Here is a 19,051-nt window from a genome sequence, read left to right as displayed (position 1 = left end):
TGTGTGTGGCCTAGAGCAGAACCAACATGTGTCTTAAAGATGTAGTCCGGGATCTTAAGTGGATGACGTAACATACAATTGTGCACAATTTTCAGGGACCTTTTGGGTTCATGAGAACTACTTTTAAAACTACTGGCTCAAATTATACAAAAGCTCTGGAGCATCATTTTAATGTACAAAATAAAGTGGGCCTGCATTTTAACCTTTAAATTGAGCAGGTTTTACTAAAGATATGCTCCTAAACCATAGAGCTGGAGTAGTAGCTGGAGTAGTTTGAAGATTCAAATAGATAAAGGTTCTAGCAATACCATCACCATCTACCACAGCCAGTTTATTCTACCTAAACATCCAAGTGTTATTATTCATATGACTTGGGTTAGAAAGCTTTTTTACTTGCCCAGAATCTACTGCCAAGAATAAGCTCAATATTTGAAATGTGAATTGTAGGGCACCAATGTGAATGTTGGTGTGAAAATAATTAACTGTTTAGTTCTAAAAACTGACTTGGAAGGGATATGTTTGGGAGCAAGATTTCAGCATGTAATCAGTAGTCTGTTCTTGTCCTAAAGCCTTTTGGGATAAAGTATCAATATGAATGTGTGGTATTAAAGTATTTATATTCCATCATGACTGCCTGGTTGCACATTGTAAACATTAGAACAGTTGGCTAAACAAAACAAACATGGTGATATAATACATAGCTATGAATATGTCCTTACATGCGTTTTTGAAAATGGCAATAAAACCTGAATAAAAACATTGACAGTTCAACATCTGACAGATGTGAGAGTGACAGCTACCGGGGGTGTCGCTGTTTCCATTTCAACCCGTACCGCAGCTGATGATTCGTGGCTGTCGTGTTTTGGTCTCTGCTAACGCCGGAGTCTGAAGATGACAGCGAGAAAGTCTGGGTCACGACTCGAGACCGAGATAGAACGGTGCCGTTCGGAAGGACAATGGGACAAGATACCAGAGCTTGTACGACAGCTGTCTGCTAAACTAATATCAAACGGTAAGAAATATGTCTGCGATTCGTGATTTACTTTTGCTCTGCGGTTCATTCAGCGTTTTGGGGCCTGGACAGGGAGCAGAATCCAAGGGCTTTCTTAACCACGTCAACGTGAATGCAATTTCCATTGCGAGTCGGTTCCAGCTAGCCAGCCATTTCTAGGTCATCTGTAAAAACGAAATAATTATCTTTGAACACCGTAATCGTTTATAACTATTTAGCGAAAACACCAAAGCTCATTTGAGTGTGCATACGCGCTCACTTCCTATTTCTTGTTTTGACAGTTTTCTGTAATTTAAGGCAGGGCTAGCCAGCCTAGCTACCACCGTGTGCCTAGCTAAACTTGTCTTGGGCAGAGAGTATTCCCGGCGCTATGCATACTGGTTGAACGTTTTCACCCAGGAAAATGTTCAAAAATATTTTACTGAGCTAGCTTAACGTTAGCTGTCTTACCAGTTGCATAAGGTAGGCTCCATAAACATAGTTTAAGAATCTAACGTTACTTGTGCTCCTGGCTGCATATCAATAACATCGGGCGACTAACTCCTTAATGAAATGAACAAAAACTAAATTGAAATCTTTGAGCAGTGAGTATCCCTCAAGGAGGTGAGAAATATTTGCGGTCTTTGCAGATTTGGGTTCCGTTGGTGTTTGTTGGTCGTCACTAGTTACCCCAGCCACAAAGACATGAACCTGCCTATTCCTAAAATGTATCATCTTAAAATCTAATTTGAAACCTTAACCACACTGCTAACCTTGTGCATAACCCTAACCCAAAACGAAGACTAAAAAGCACGTTTCTGCTTTCATAGATTTTACGAAATAGACCATTTCTACTTTGTGGCTGTGGTAACTAGTGGAAAACCTGTAAGCAGGAAGTCACTGAGATGGTATGATGATGTCATATTGCTGACTTCACCTTGAATTATCTAATTTTGGAATTAATGTATGTTTGTTGATGTAAACTGATAGACATACCTATGTCAGTCAGACCAGAGGGTCACACTCTCCTGTCATGCATAATGGGCCAGTTAAACTCGTAACAAACTGGATTAGCCAACAAGTCCCCTTAAAAGTGTGGCATTGAGGGGTTGAATAACACTCATACTACTAATCTTGTACAAACCTAGGCCTATAATCTTCTTCTAGTCTTAAAAACATTGCACCACACCAGGCTTCTCAATGTGTAGTGAGTTGTCTTTTTGCATCAAGGAGAATGAGAGAGTTAGCCTGCCCAGTTCCAACCAGCAGTTTTGGTCCTCCCTATTTAGAGCTCACCAACTTGTAGTCCTAATAACCGGAAATGAGTTACTTCTGGTTCGTTAAGCCATTCCCATGGGAAAATAACAGGGTTTTAGGATCAACGGCGAAAATAAGGTCTGAGGTTAACACAGGCTTAAGAGATCTTATACGTTTTGTTCTTTGCTATAGTATCAGTCAGTTAACATGATATTCATGAATGAAGCCTTTATGTGCTTAGTTTTTAAAATTGGATTACATTACAATAAATACTTCATAATTCACAAGTGAGGTTTGCTGATGAAAGTGATCTCGTAGAACAAAACGTGTAAGATCTCCTAAACCTGGGTTCAACACAGACCTTATTTTCGGCATTTATCCCAAAACCGTACAAAAACTGCATTAATTTCCCGTTTGGCTTTGTCCAACGAACCATGGCGAAGTTAGTGCCTACAAAAAGACGCCATTACTATTGCTCTCTCTTTGCTCTTAACCCTGAGTCATTCCACCTCAAAAAGGACAAGCGAGAGGATTTCGACACCCACCATCTCAAGTCGTTTCTGTAGTTAGAAACGGATAAGATTAGCGTTCCTGAAACATATTATTTTGTTGAAATATAATTTGATCTCTAAGAAATTAAACTAATTGATTGCCCCCAAATTGGCCATTTTAATATATAGGATTCATATAATCTTCAATAAGTATAGTACCTAACATCCAATTTGGACCATAATTCCTCCTAATAATGAAGTAGCCTAGTGGTTAGAGCGTTGGGCCCGTAACCGAAAGGTTGCTGGATTGAATCCCCGAGCTGACAAGGTAAAAATCTGGCGTTCTGCCCTTGAGCAATGCGGTTAACCCACTGTTCCCCTGGCACCGAAGACATGGATGTCAATTTAAGGCAGCCCCTCGTACCTCTCTGATTGAGAGGGGTTGGGTTAAATGCGGAAGACCCAAATCAATTGAAGGCATTCAGTTGTACAACTGACTAGGTACCCCCCTTTCCCCGTAAGACATGAGGAATTCAATAAAATTATCAAAACCCACTGACCCCCACGACAATCCTACAGCAAGAACCTATATACATTTTCAGTTTTCTATGTCTGACAAGTAGTAAGGAGATGCTGCTTGTAGTATTGCTTCTTAATTTTTTTGTAATTTATTCCCTGTGAATCGAGTGATGGGTTTTTCCCCTGTTCAGAGAAATTAGCCATTGAAGTTGCTTGCACTATTTACCATAGTGTGAAAGTACTGCGTTATGCCCACTAGATGCCACTGTTCATGCTACTGCCACCACATCCATTTTACTGGTCTCTTGTGTTTTATTAAATGGATCACAACATTTTCTTTGCAACTTTGGGTAGAAAACCAATAGCTTTTGCTGACGATGAAAATAAATTGTATGGTCATCCTCACAATTCAAGCCAGTCCGCCCTGAAAGCAATTCAGTTTGTCCTTCTCTTAGGCTTAATTTATGTCCAGGAAATGACCCCTCTGTGTGTGGTTTATTCCGTTAAAAACAATTGATCTGGATAAGTTAGACCATTCCTTGCATACAAGCAAACCATTAGGCTATAGTTCTAATGGTAGCAATGTTATGGTCTCTAATGGTCTTCAAATAGTGAAAGTCCCAAACACACACTGTATAGCAGGGATCATCAACTAGATTCAGCCACTGGACAATTTATATATATTTTGAGCACATGGTTAGGGAGCCAGAACATAATTACAAAAAATGTGTAGACTCAGACTGCAAATTGAACGCAAGAAGACCAAACAGAATATTTGACTAAAACGTAATCATTTCAAACCTTGCTTACATTTGTATACAGTCACATATATCTCTGTATTATGTGTGGCAATGCTTTGGAACAGAGGTCCTAAATTAAAACCACTTGGCGCTGATTTTCTGGTGTTTTTACAACAAAACAATTTAAATAATGGCTTTGGGCTGGGTTTAATGGTAAATGTCACTAATCACACTACAAATATAGCTGTTTTCTTATTGAGAATCATGTTACTGCCATGCAATGGTTTTTAATTGTATTATTTGTTGTCACAACATTTTAGTCACTATACCTCAAGTGGCTTTTGACCATTTTACTCAATGATAAGAATATGTTTGGTCCAAATTGGATGTTGGGTACTGTATTTGTTGAATATTATGTGAAGCTATCAATTAAAAGGGACCGTTTGGGTGAAATCAATTAGCTTGATTTCTCAGAGATCAAATTAGATTTTTGAACAATCTGCAGATGGTGGGTGTCATGGCTTGCTGAAATTATGACCCCCCCCCCTCTCCCATCAACTTTTCTGAATACTGATGCTATAGTAATGTACAGATTGTTTGAGATTCTGCATATTAGTCAGGGTTGACTGATCTGTCTTTACTGTGATATATTATTGGAACATGATGTGTGTTGTCATTCCACCTATGAATCTGGTAGTTAGCCTAGTTGGTAAGAAATCAGTGGCTTGTTCTAGGTCATATTCATTAGTGAACATCATAGAAAAACATAGCAAACGTTTTGTGCTGGAAAACAAAAACACGTTTGTTATTGGACAAGATCAGGTAGTCCTTCCCGGTTTCAATCCATTTCCTTACATTTGGTGCATATTGAATACAATACCCTGTTGAACTGGGAGGGTAGTCTGTTACATGTTATGAAGCATACTGGAGGTGTAGTCTAAACTGTGTTTCAGATGATCTGGGGGAGCTGCTGCTGGGGGAGGCCAAGCTCCAGCAGTACATCAAGGAGAACCCCATCAAGCAGGGGGCCAGCCCCAGGGGCCCAAGACCCAGGCTAGTGGAGGTCCACAAACACCTGACTGCTGCCCTGGACCGAGGGAACCTCAAGGTAGTTGATGTAACACAGTAGACTTCACCTATGACCATTATATTAGTATACATCATCTGTCTACTTTTCAGTCTAGTTTAGTCTTGTAATAGTGTTATAACAGTGTAGTGCAGTCTTTAATGCTGAGCGATTAGTGCTTTTTGAGGTCTGTTTCGGTTTGATTAAAAAGTAATTACGGTTTTCCATTTTGGTTTCGATTATTTGGATTGAATGCTTTAACAACACAGAATAAAACAATTATTAAAAGTCCTGTGATGGTAGTGACTGCCCATTACTGCTTATCACTTAATAACCATAATTTATTCGCATAACTTGAATAAGATATTTTATTTGACGACTTTCTCATTTCATTCCAAGTCATTGTCTAATCGCTATTGAGTTCCTGCCTATGCTGTCTGACAAAATCAAAGTAAATAAGGCATACGTTTATGACTGATGAATACCAACTATCAATCACTCAGATCATGTATTTTACCTCGCGAAGCAACAGCTGCTCTATATCCACGATTGCGCATTCTTCTCTCCATCTCCGCCCCACACCAACCGTAGCAGGCGTAAAACAAACAGATCAGACAAGGAGATGCATAATGGATTGTCATTGTAGTTAATTACCAGGTTTTATGCACTAAATTACCTATAATATTGGCCTGTTGGAAACTACAACTCCCTACTACATCTCACAGTTCAAGCTGGATCTGATTTATCTCTTGAGAAACTGTGCAATATGCGTGTTGAGCTCTTAGAAAGCAAACACCCAAAATGGAATTGATGTCGGTCAATTAGTTGTTTAAAAAACTAAAAATAACTGAAATTTCAATTAATTGCTCAGAACTACCAGACTTATAACAGTATTCTAATACTACAAAAGGTAACACTGGTTTAATCAGTATCTGGCTTTACACTCACTGCCTTTCCAAACTGAGAGAATCCCCTTTGAATTATAGAACCTCATAACGCTGCATCACTCCCTCGTGCAGCTTCTATGCCCTCTTTTTCTCTGAAGCGTATACATTTAGCTACACGTCTTTGTGTGCAGGAGAAAACAACACTATCTGTCTCTTCTCTTTCCTTTCGTGCCCAGCCGGACTACATGCAAGAGGCCAGCATGTTAATGGCCAAGCTGTCCTACGTGGAGGGAGACTACAGTGAAGCCATCAACCAGTATGGCAAAGTGACCCTGGACGAGCTGGCGCTGGTGGGAGCCCCTGTCTACCGTCTCTCCATGATCGCCGAGGCATACGCTACCAAAGGTAAGAGCCTTGTGTACCAATTGTAGTATGCCTTCACATTACACCAGTCCGGGTTTTTCCAGGCTAAAAAAGAGGCATAAGGTGGAGGGTGTGATCAAACCTCTGGGTTTCCCGCCACAAAATACTCTGTGCATGAAGAACCCTGCAAGTATTCCCAAATCAAAAGTCTAGACACATATTTTTGTTTCAAGGGGACAGAAGTATGGTTTCGGAGCTGCATAATCAGTGTTACCCGTTAATACATGGTGTAGCCAGCCAAATAAAAAAACGAGCCAGCCAGGAAGTTCCGGGCTGGGGGGGTCCGTTTTTGTTGTTGTTGCAGAATGTACTTTATTTTGAATGCCTCTGGTACATTCTAATGCCTTGATTCCATCTGAAATACACAGGTGACTTACTGAATACTTTAACAACTTTACTTCACAGATTGGTAAAATTAGTTGTGGTGTTGAGTAGAAAGGCTTTACAATAACAATTACTGAAAATGTATGAATTCAGCGTGTTAGTTGTTTTGGATATCGTTTAGACTTATATGATAAGGACTATTTTCTATGTAAAATAATCTTTTTTTTACATTTCAATCTGTCTTCTCTTGAGATTAAAGTCATTTTTACAGCGTTACTACAAGATATGAATTGCCACTGATGTTTGTTCTTCAAATTATGTATTTTATTGTCTTTGCTGCTGTGGACACAGGAAAACCAATGTCATTTGCTTGAACTATCCCTTCGAGTTTAGCCTGTCAATCAATCACTGTGGGTGGGATTTTGGCGGAAGGAAGGCTGTAGATTAGTAATCTATTTATAAATATTAGTGTAATCTTTCAAGTTAATTTATTGTGGCAAAAAATACATCTAGTCTCCTCTTTCAATTTAGTTTATTGTGGCAAAGACCTAAGAAAAAAGGTAAGTAAACTTGGATTCCCTGTTGAGAAATAATATAGAATTGCAGTAAATTAGTTACCCCTGCCAGATTGTGCAACCCCAATTCTAGTTAAATAAAGGTTATAAAAAAAAATTATATATATATATATAAGTCAGGTACCCAAGAATAAACATACAGGTATGATTTGAAGAATGAAGCAGGTGTTAAACATGGGCTTTGCTACTCAGAAAGCAGCAGTTGACTACTCCATTATCAACACTTTAATAAAATCAGAAGCCTATATCAACATCTATAATACCATATCAGTTTCATGCCATTAGCTTTTATATGCTTCAATCTGTTTTCTTGTATCATATTTTGGACCAGAATGAGGCTCTCTCTCCACTACCTATTGTTCCTGCAGTGAGGATTCAACATCTTCATCAAATGTTTTCATTATTTATCGGCATATAGTGATCAAAGAGCAGTAATAGTCTACCAGTATTCAAATTAGTGTGCCAAATGAATGGCTCTCTCACCGATGCAATTTGGTTCCATTCACCCAAAAAGAGCTGTGCAAAAAGAGCCGAACAACCCATCACTCGTCTACACTGACGAGTCACTTTTAGCGGACACTGGCAAGTCTCGACATGGTCTTTGAATCCTAGGAAAACACAAACAACATCTTTAGTTTACTTGTCCCGACACGATACAATAGACATAACTACGTTGTATGATTTATGAAGAGCAAAGGGATATAGGAGATGGACTTTATTCAGTTCGTTCGTCACCTCTTAGAAACTAGTCAACACAAGCAACAGTAAATAGCCTATGCACCCCGACTCCGTGGTTGTCTGTAGGCCTTTGAAACACGCAAAAGGAAATAAATGAATGTGCCACATAACAATAATGAAGTGGATTTCCAACCATTGCCAGTTGCTTGTAAATTCACTCACCAGGAGTCAATGAAGCAACATGCGCTCCTTCTGTGAAAATAAAATTGACTGTAGCCAACCACAGTTCACAAAAATAACACCGGTACTGAGAGGCAGGACCAACAACAAACCAGCAGTGTTTCTCTCTCATCGCTTGCTTTGTGACTGACAGGCGCCTGTCCTATCAATATACTGTATAACTAGAAGATGCGTATTGTTCATTCTAGTGGGAGAAGGCTATACAGACTTTTCTGACTAGCAATGTAATTGTAAACTTTTTTAAATGAAAAGTGGAAGAAGGAGCCGGCTGACAATTAGTCTATCAGCTGTTTAGCCGACCTCCAGCGCTTATGGAAAACACTGCATAACCCGAGTTTCTATTCAACCGCCAAGCCTCAGCTCGATCTCAACTCTGCTTCAGTGCTTTACTCTACTTTACACATTCCATTCCAGTCATTTTGGTGACCAGCTTGATAGGAAGTGTCATCTGTCAATTCCCAAGGACGTTGAGCCTAATCTGAAACCAAACCTGAGGCTGAGGACAGGAACAAGTACAAGACGACCTCCGCGTAGTCATCAAATGAGTAAAAGGACAATCCAGGAATAAGGTAGAATCCTATTACACAGGCTTCCGACCCCCGCAGCATGTGGCAGAGCTACAGTCCGTTACAGATTACAGAAGAAGACCCAGCTGTGATCTGCCCAATGATGCTTCTCTCCAAGACAAAACTCAATGCATTTTGTTTTGCACGCTTCGACAATAGCAACATCGTGTCGGGTGTGAGGGCCGCCACCGACCCCTTAGGATTGGGTAATCTTGCGCTCCGAGGCTGACGTGAGTAAGGTCTTTAATCAGGTTAACATCTACAAGTCTGCGGGGCCCGGTGGTGTTCCAGGTAGCGTTCTCAGAGCATGTGAGAACAGCTGGCAGGCATATTCACTATAATTTTCAACCTCTCCTTGTCCCAGTCTGTAACCCCCACATGTTTTAAAATGACCACCATCATTCCTGTCCCCAAGTACTCTCAGGTTTCATGCGCTGTCACTTCAACACACACACACAAACACTCACTCCATAATTTGCTTACACACACATAATATGCACATACATTTATACTGACTCTACACACACGCACACCCACTCGCATACAATCACCATATATGCCGCTGCTACTCTACATATTGTACACTACATGACCAAAAGTATGTGGACACCTGCTCGTTGAACATCTCATTTCAAAATCATGGGTATTAATATGGAGTTGGTCACCCCTTTCCTGCTATAACAGCAACCATTCTTCTGGGAAGGCTTTCCACTAGATGTTGGAACATTGCTGCATGGATGCTTCCTTTCAGTCACGAGCTATAGTGAGGTCGGGCACTGATGTTGGGCAACTAGGCCTGGCTCGAGGTCGGTGTTCCAATTTATCCCAAAGGTGTTCGATGGGATTGAAGTCAGGGCTCTGTGCAGGTCAGTCAAGATCTTCCACACCGATCTCGACAAACCATTTCTGTATGGACCTCGCTTTGTGCACTGGGGCATTGTCATGCTGAAACAGAAAAGGGCTTTCCCCAAACTGTTGCTGTATAGTTGGAAGCACAGAATCGTCTAGAATGTCATTGTATGCTGTAGTGTTAAAATGTCCCTTCACTGGAACTAAGTGGGCTAGCCCGAACCAAGAAAAACAACCCCAGACCATTATTCCTCCTCAACCTAACTTTACAGTTGGCACAATGCATTGGGGCAGATAGCGTTCTCCTGGCATCTGCCAAACCCAGATTCGTCAGACTGCCAGATGGTGAAGTGTGATTCATCACTCAAGGGAATGCGTTTCCACTGCTCCAGAGTCCAATGCGGCGAGCTTTACACCACTCCAGCCGATGCTTGGCGTTGTGCATGGTGATCTTAGGTTTGTGTGTGGCTGCGAGGCCATGGAAACCCATTTCATGAAGCTCCTGACGAACAGTTATTGTGCTGACGTTGTTTCCAGAGGCAGTTTGGAACTCTGTAGTGAGTGTTGCAACAGAAGACAGACGATTTTTATGCGCTTCTGTGAGCTTGTGTGGGCTACTACTTCGCTGCTGAGCCGTTATTGCTCCTAGACGTTTTCACTTCATAATAAAAGCACTTATAGTTGACTAGGGCAGACATTTGACGAATGGAATCCTTGTTGGAATCCAATCACGGTGCCACGTTGAAAGTCACTGAGCACTTCAGTAAGGCCATTCTACTGCCAATGTTTGTCTATGGAGATTGCATGGCTGTATACTCGATTTTATACACTTGTCAGCAATGGGTGTGGCTGAAATAGATGAATCCACTAATTGAAGCGGTGTGCACATACTTTTGAATATATATATAGTGTATTTCCTGATACCTAGTCACCTTACCCCTTTACATATTTACCTCTGTCACTCCAGTATGCCTGCACATTGTAAATATGGTACATACAAACAGTCAGTTCCAAAAGTATTGGGACAGTGACATTATTTTTTGTTTTCTGGCTCTGTACTACAATAACAGGGGAGGTTAGCATTTGATATCATACCCCCAATACATGCTAACCTCTCACCATTACAATAACAGGGGAGGTTAGTGTTTTATATCATACCCCCAATACATGCTAACCTCTCACCATTACAATAACAGGGGAGGTTAGTGTTTTTATATCATACCCCCAATACATGCTAACCTCTCACCATTACAATAACAGGGGAGGTTAGTGTTTTTATATCATACCCCCAATACATGCTAACCTCTTGCCATTACAATAACAGGGGAGGTTAGCATTTTGGGGTGGTATGATATCTAACTTTCTCTCTCCTCATTATTCACGATTTGTTCAGGATGATCTGTAACAATGCTAGCGTCCACATTAATGTAGAAGTGTTTAGAAACATTATATTCTTATTCATAATAAAAGTTACTCCATAATGACGATACATTATTTACCATTAATCTTTATTGGGCACAAAATAGTCTGAAACACAACCAAAACAAACAGCAAATGTGTAGAGTCACAAGTCATAGCATGTGATGAATATGGGACCAAACACTTCATTTTTTAATACACTTATTAGTGAACACATTTGTAGTACCACATTGTTATTGATTACTGCATTGTTAGGTTTGGAGCTGTCAAGAAAGGCATTTCACTGTACTTGTGCCTGTGACATTAAAACGTTCAACGTAATATGTGGTGCTGAATCCCTCTTCATCTCCTGTCATTGAGAAAGTGCTGAGGCTGGGGTGACTGTATTAGCTAACTCTGCTGGTCTGGCCAGTCCGAGTCAGGACTTCGTGCCTGCCCTGCCGTGGCACCCCAGTGGCACCCTACCCCGTTTTTAAAGCTTGACATAGGTAATCTAGTCATGCTTTGGAACAACATTGTTACTCGTGTGTATTTGAAAATGTACATGACATGGAGGGAAAATGTGTTGTCTCTGAATTGAGGAAACTGACAGCAGGACCAGTCCTCGTGGCTTGACCTCGTATCCCCTGCAATGTGTTGTTTGGCCATGTGGTGGCGGTAGGGGTTCACTGTTGTGGCGAGAGGAGTCCTCCGCTCTCATGCAAACACGCACACCATACATACCGCACACTCTCGCTCTCTCAATTTCTAATGCAGAGCACAGTGAATGTGTCAGCCAGGACTGCAGAGCTTTGATCAGAGTTCTGACAGACCAGCAGCGTTACGTTGGCTGTGAGCTGAGAGAAGAAGCACTGCCGTAGTGTGGAGCCTCAGCCTGTCCACCTCAATACAGCAGCCTAGTGCGCACACACACACACATACACCTGTCCCCCTCTATACATACACCAACATACCCTAGGATTTACACAGACCACCCAACGATGCAAGCCAAGCAGTCGCCCATACACCACATCGGAGTTCATTAGTCAGTTGTGTTTCTTTGTCTGGACCAGCCATTTTGTTTGTCCGATGGGGGTTAATGGGAAGACTTTAGTGCTGTAAAAATTTTATGAGCGTCCTAATCGAGAGGGGAGGAGGGGCTCAGGCCGGGCCTGTTTAGAGTAACACAGGAGCCCATTAGGCTGTTAAAGTGCCACAGTGGAATGAATAAGTTATGTGTGGCACGGCAGCAGAGCCCCACAACGACAAGAGGATCCACAGTCTTTAACCCACCCACCCGCACCACCACAAGGGTATATCTTTATAAGGCGAAGACAGGCCTGGCTGCTGACGCCCCTCTGCTGCTGTCTTTCTGTCTGTCTCGCTCTCTCTCTCTCTCTCTCTCTCTCTCTCCCTTGCCAGAGTGGGTGATCGAGCATTTTCATCTTTCCATCTCTCCGTCTCTGCCGGCTCTCCTGTTTTTATCTACGTATACCTCTCTCTCCATCTCCCTCTCTGCCTCCATTTATCACTCTCTCAACACACAGCCGTATTCATGTTCCAGTCATGTCCTATAATGAGAAGACGTCTGCACCTCTATGGTACTGGAGGTTTCAGGGTGTGTAAAGCAATCATGGGGAGTTGATGGATGAACCGTTTGGCTTGTATTGTTTGGACCCTGTTAGTGAATGGCTCTATTTGAGCGCCACACGGTTGCCGTAGTCTTGTGTAATTCCAGAGACGAGAGCTATTTATAATTAATTCGTTATTAAGGCTATCATCTATTATTAATGTTTGTTTTAAAAGGGGGCTTCGGAAACTGCAGCTTGGATTTCATAACAAAGAGGTGTGTGTGGCCACAATGGAAGTGTTGCTTTCCTCCATATTATCTCATTACATACAGAATGGTCTGGTGATTGACAGAGACACGGCCCAATCTACCCAGAGGTCAGACAGGGATACTCTTCCCGTACCAAAGAGTATCCTTTTAGGGCCCCGATTTATTTATTTTCCTTACCACATGAGTATACAAATAAAACTCTGCCTATAGCGAGGGGCCCAGGCTACAACAAAGCCCCAGTTTTTTGTTTCCTTGCAGGTTACAAAATCAGGGAAACCACATGAGGGAAAATAGTGAGAGCCTTAATTTGTGAAACCAAGACCAGCAGCAGCCAGAAGTGGAAGATGATTGTTGTCCCAATGTCCTCTAGAAGAAAGGAAGGGGACTGCTATAAAATAAATCTGTCTCAGGTATCTCCTTCAGTCCTTGGCTGATGTGAGGTGTCCTTTACTCAGATCCCATACACTGGCTCCTGGAAGCCCCAGTCAGCCCCAGGGCCAGACAGAGCAGGACGGTGAGACACTTCCGTTGCTCCTAGAGGCCCCAGACAGAGCAGAGCAACGAGACACTTCCATTGCCACCTAACCCTGAGTTTCTGGTTGCTCCTCCAGACGTCTGTCAGGCTAGTGCGTTGTCCTCTGAGCGTGTGATAAAACATTCAGGGGCTCTCTGCTGGCTGTCTGGGAGCCTTGATCACCTACTGATTCATATTGCAGCAGGGGCCCAGCCCAGGTGTGTCACTTTTTCCGTGGCTGAGGACGGGCTTGAATTAGCCAGAGAGGAGAGATGAGTGTACACTACGCACGCACACAAATACACACACACTAAAGCTTCAGCATGAACTTTAACCCTTGGTAGGCTGCATTGTGGCTACAATGTGTGTACAGTATACAGCATAATGAACTTCCTCTCTCTAGGTCTGTGTCTAGAGAAAGTCCCGGCTGCGTCTCCGTCCCTGTCCAATCGTAACGTGGACAAAGACCAAGAAGTGATTACCTGCTATGAGAAGTCTGGAGACATCGCCCTGCTCTACCTACAGGAAGTAGAGAAGGTAACCTAGCAACCGGCTGACATTGGCTTTACTTCTGGATGTGTTGACAGGAGGGAGAAGATGGAGATGCTCTAATAATTTTGACCAAACCAAATCATTTTTAGGGGATCTAGGCTAATACTAACAAAATAACCAACCCTCTTTTAAAATTACAGTTAAGTTGCAATACAAAATACCAAGACCAGCCACCAGCAACTTAATTAGTGGGGCGGCAGGTAGCCTAATGGTTAGAGCGTTAGACTAGTAACTTGAAGGTTGCAAGATCAAATCACCAAGCTGACAAGGTGAAAATCTGTCATTCTTCCCCTGAACAAGGCAGTTAACCCACTGTTCCTAGGCCTTCATTGTAAATAAGAATTAGTTAAATAAAGGTCAAATAAAAAATGAATGTTCTCGAATAGTTTCTGTTTGACCTTTTTAATGAATAGCTATCCATTCTTGGTGTCCTCAATAAGCTGATTGGACATGGCTGTAATTAATTAATTAATTGATTGGATTTTTATTGGGCTTTTTCAGTCCTCAAAGCGGCAACCATTTTGTGCCAGAACACTCACCACACATCCACTAATGTTTGGGAGTTGGATCTGCCTGTGTACTATTGCAGTAGGCCTTATAGGCCTATACTCCATCTGTAGTGCTGGTGTCTGTAGTATTAGTACCGTAGTGGTGGAAGGGGACCAGGGCCACCAGGTCCCCACCAGTTTTTCCACTGTGCCATAAATCCATGTATGAATGATGCTGTTTACAAAAACAAGATGCAAATATGGATTTATGGGACAGCGGAATTTATTTCTAAACATTGAGTGCCTAGACATTCAGAATGGGATTCTTAATGGCAAGTGATGACTCAACAAAATGTGACAACTGATTCTTCTCTAACAAAATATTTAAAAAACATGATGGCCTGTGTCCTTAGTTGACTCATTTGGCCCATTTTGGGCTCATGGTGTCATTTTAGTGACCAAGCCTCTGGATAGAGCTGTGTTGTTGCTCCAAAATGTCATTAAACTGTATCGGCTATTTGAATTCAATATTGAAACTCTAATCTAGTGGCATCGATTCACTCCCCCAAATAGACCCCCTCCCTCTGCCTCCCTGTAACTGAACCAGCAGCTGATTCCATACAGCATGCAGAGAGACACTGGTACAACACCCAGGAGATGAATAGGGCAACAGGCCCTAGATAAACACCTGGCTGTAGTGCTATCTATCACTCCTCCTCATCTCCACAGAACCAGGCTAGTGCCGCTTTGTTCTGCTCTGTTCTGTTCTACTCTGTTCTTTTGGCTTACATAAGGCCAGGCTGCTCTAAGCGCTCTGTCTGTCCTGTCTGTCCTGTCTGTCCTGTCTGTCTCTGTCTGTCCTGTCTGTCTCTGTCTGTCTCTGTCTGTCTCTGTCTGTCTCTGTGTGTCTCTCTCTCTTCCCTCTGTGTGTGTCTCGCTCTCGCTCTCGCTCTCTCAAGGTACTGTGAGGACACTAGCTACCTGCTGCTGGATGAAATGATTTCATCTGTTTGACAGACAGGGATGAGAGAAGAGTTGGAACACAATGGGGCCCGTCTGGTTGGACTGATGGAGAGAAAATAGGGAGAGGACAGGGATAGGAGGGGGAGGAGAGGGATGGTGAGAAGAGAGGAGCAGCCAAGGTTCTTCAATCTGCCCACTCCCCTCTCCTCTTCTCTCTTTCCTTCTAGTCCTATTATTACCTCATGTTGTCTTGGTTGTGTTTTCTTATCTCTCTGATTGGAGCGTTGCAGGCTGATTTTATGTATTGTGTATACAGTGTGATAATCTATTGTTGATGCCCAGTGTGAACACTAGGCTGGCTTTGTTCTCTGCGTCTTCAAGCGTTCACAGCTGACTGTTCCTAGACCAGTGTGTTGCCTGTGCTGTGTGTTCTCAGGTCTGTTTTGTGTGTTTCAGGCCCTCAGTGCGGGGATGCAGAACCGCAGTCCAAAGCCAGGCCCAGTGGCACAGGAACAGGAGCTGGGATACTTCCTGGAGACTGGACTTCAGAGGGCACATGTCATCCACTTTAAAAACGGGTAGGAGAGAGCGCGTGTTGTGTCTGAGAGAGACAGTGGGTGTGTTTGTGGGCGTGTTTGTGGGCATGTGTGTGGAATACACATACACTGACATCTAGGCTGGTAATAATCATCACTAACCCACTGTGTGTGTGTTGCTGCTCCACTGTCACTCTTCCCTCTCTGCTCCACACTCTTTCATCCAATCCAAGGGTCCATTTGTCTCAGGACAGATGGTAGGTATTCCTCCACTCCTCTCTGCCCCTCAGCCCCCATAGAGATGAATGCCCTTGTAGTACCATAGAGACTCAGGTTGACTTGCAGCTCATAGCCAAAATGCTAAGCCTCAAGCCTGCCTGAAGAAGAGTGATTGGACTCAGCAGGCTCAATGGCTTGAACATGGGATTTGAGACAGGGTCCATAGCTGCTGTGGTTTGATCTAGTTAGCCATAGTTTGGTACCTGCCGGTTAGCTTCCCTGTAGGTTAGAGAAGTAGTGTGTGTGACTATCTAGATCTTATGATATGAAAGTAAAGTTTTGTGTGTGCATGTGCTGGCTGGCTGAGTGCGCGTGTGCTGGCTGGCTGAGTGCGCGTGTGCTGGCTGGCTGAGTGCGCGTGTGCTGGCTGGCTGAGTGCGCGTGTGCTGGCTGGCTGAGTGCGCGTGTGCTGGCTGGCTGAGTGCGCGTGTGCTGGCTGGCTGAGTGCGCGTGTGCTGGCTGGCTGAGTGCGCGTGTGCTGGCTGGCTGAGTGCGCGTGTGCTGGCTGGCTGAGTGCGCGTGTGCTGGCTGGCTGAGTCCATTTGCTGGCTGGCTGAGGACAGATGGCTGGCTGAGTGCGCGTGTGCTGGCTGGCTGAGTGCGCGTGTGCTGGCTGGCTGCCCTGGCTGGCTGAGTGCCCTGGCTGGCTGAATGCGCGTGTGCTGGCTGGCTGAGTGCCATAGCTGGCTGGCTGAGTGCAGGTTGACTGGCTGGCTGAGTGCGCGTGTGCTGGCTGGCTGAGTGCGCGTGTGCTGGCTGGCTGGCTGGCTGAGTGCCTGTGCTGGCTGGCTGAGTGATGTGCTGGCTGGCTGAGTGCGCGTGTGCTGGCTGGCTGAGTGCGCGTGTGGGCTGGCTGAGTGCGCGTGTGCTGGCTGGCTGAGTGCGCGTGTGCTGGCTGGCTGAGTGCGCGTGGGCTGGCTGGCTGAGTGCGCGTGGCTGGCTGGCTGAGTGCGCGTGTGCTGGCTGGCTGAGTGCGCGTGGTGCTGGCTGGCTGAGGCTGCGCGTGGGCTGGCTGGCTGAGTGCGCGTGGGCTGGCTGGCTGAGTGCGTGGGCTGGCTGGCTGAGTGTGGGCTGGCTGGCTGAGTGCGCGTGGGCTGGCTGGCTGAGTGCGCGTGGGCTGGCTGGCTGAGTGGGCTGGCTGGCTGAGTGCGTGGGCTGGCTGGCTGAGTGGCGTGGGCTGGCTGGCTGAGTGCGCGTGGGCTGCTGGCTGGCTGTGGCTGGCTGAGTGTGGCTGGCTGAGTGGGCTGTGGCTGGCTGGCTGGCGCGCTGAGTGCTGGCTGGCTGGCTGCGTGCGTGTGCTGGCTGGCTGAGTGCTGGGCTGGCTGAGTGGCTGCGCGTGTGCTGGCTGGCTGAGTGCGCGTGTGCTGGCTGGCTGAGTGCGCGTGTGCTGGCTGGCTGAGTGCGCGTGTGCTGGCTGGCTGAGTGCGTGTGTGCTGGCTGGCTGAGTGCGCGTGGCTGGCTGGCTGAGTGCGCGTGGGCTGGCTGGCTGAGTGCGCGTGGGCTGGCTGGCTGAGTGCGTGGGCTGGCTGGCTGAGTGTGCTGGCTGGCTGAGTGCGCGTGGGCTGGCTGGCTGAGTGCGCGTGGGCTGGCTGGCTGAGTGCGCGTGGGCTGGCTGGCTGAGTGCGCGTGGGCTGGCTGGCTGAGTGCGCGTGGGCTGGCTGGCTGAGTGCGCGTGGGCTGGCTGGCTGAGTGCGCGTGGGCTGGCTGGCTGAGTGCGCGTGGGCTGGCTGGCTGAGTGCGCGGCGTGGGCTGGCTGGCTGAGTGCGCGTGTGCTGGCTGGCTGGGCTGGCTGGCTGAGTGCGCGTGGGCTGGCTGGCTGAGTGCGCGTGGGCTGGCTGGCTGAGTGCGCGTGGGCTGGCTGGCTGAGTGCGCGTGGGCTGGCTGGCTGAGTGCGCGTGGGCTGGCTGGCTGAGTGCGCGTGGGCTGGCTGGCTGGCTGAGTGCGCGTGGGCTGGCTGGCTGGGCTGGCTGGCTGGCTGAGTGCGCGTGGGCTGGCTGGCTGGCTGAGTGCGCGTGGGCTGGCTGGCTGGCTGAGTGCGCGTGGGCTGGCTGGCTGGCTGAGTGCGCGTGGGCTGGCTGGCTGGCTGAGTGCGCGTGGGCTGGCTGGCTGGCTGAGTGCGCGTGGGCTGGCTGGCTGGCTGAGTGCGCGTGGGCTGGCTGGCTGGCTGAGTGCGCGTGGGCTGGCTGGCTGAGTGCGCGTGGGCTGGCTGGCTGGCTGAGTGCGCGTGGGCTGGCTGGCTGGCTGAGTGCGCGTGGGCTGGCTGGCTGGCTGAGTGCGCGTGGGCTGGCTGGGCTGGCTGGGCTGGCTGGCTGGCTGGCTGGGGGCTGGCTGGCTGGCTGGCTGGCTGAGTGCGCGTGGGCTGGCTGGCTGGCTGAGTGCCGTGTGCTGGCTGGCTGGCTGGCTGAGTGCCCGTGGGCTGGCTGGCTGGCTGAGTGCCCGTGGGCTGGCTGGCTGGCTGAGTGCCCGTGGGCTGGCTGGCTGGCTGGCTGGCTGAGTGCGCGTGGGCTGGCTGGCTGGCTGGTGCGCGTGGGCTGGCTGGCTGGCTGGCTGGCTGAGTGCGCGTGGGCTGGCTGGCTGGCTGGCTGGCTGAGTGCCCGTGCTGGCTGGCTGGCTGGCTGGCTGGCTGAGTGCCCGTGGGCTGGCTGGCTGGCTGAGTGCCCGTGGGCTGGCTGGCTGGCTGAGTGCCCGTGGGCTGGCTGGCTGGCTGAGTGCCCGTGGGCTGGCTGGCTGGCTGAGTGCCCGTGGGCTGGCTGGCTGGCTGAGTGCCCGTGGGCGGGCTGGCTGGCTGGCTGGCTGAGTGCGCGTGGGCTGGCTGGCTGGCTGGCTGAGTGCGCGTGTGCTGGCTGGCTGGCTGGCTGAGTGCGCGTGGCTGGCT

At 46.5% G+C, this 19,051-nt stretch overlaps 1 protein-coding gene across 2 annotated transcripts in view; it reads left to right on the top strand.

Annotated features, from left to right (window-relative positions):
* Window positions 1–808: 808 nt before the first annotated feature.
* Window positions 809–19,051, top strand: part of ttc7b (tetratricopeptide repeat domain 7B) — a 61,866-nt gene continuing 43,623 nt past the window's right edge. The window contains exons 1-5 of one of the 2 annotated variants that reach the window (XM_046307972.1): window positions 809–1,012; window positions 4,952–5,106; window positions 6,188–6,356; window positions 13,762–13,895; window positions 15,818–15,939. In XM_046307972.1, the coding sequence (XP_046163928.1) occupies window positions 892–1,012; window positions 4,952–5,106; window positions 6,188–6,356; window positions 13,762–13,895; window positions 15,818–15,939 (701 nt within the window). In that variant the 5' untranslated portion in view covers window positions 809–891. The remainder of the gene's footprint in view (window positions 1,013–4,951; window positions 5,107–6,187; window positions 6,357–13,761; window positions 13,896–15,817; window positions 15,940–19,051) is intronic. The other variant, XM_046307973.1, reaches the window with a different exon arrangement.

This window comes from Oncorhynchus gorbuscha, linkage group LG17 (genome assembly GCF_021184085.1).
Source record: "Oncorhynchus gorbuscha isolate QuinsamMale2020 ecotype Even-year linkage group LG17, OgorEven_v1.0, whole genome shotgun sequence".
In the NCBI taxonomy this organism is placed as follows: domain Eukaryota; kingdom Metazoa; phylum Chordata; class Actinopteri; order Salmoniformes; family Salmonidae; genus Oncorhynchus; species Oncorhynchus gorbuscha.
Note: the sequence above shows the minus strand (reverse complement) of the source record. Positions and strands in the feature narration are given on the sequence as shown.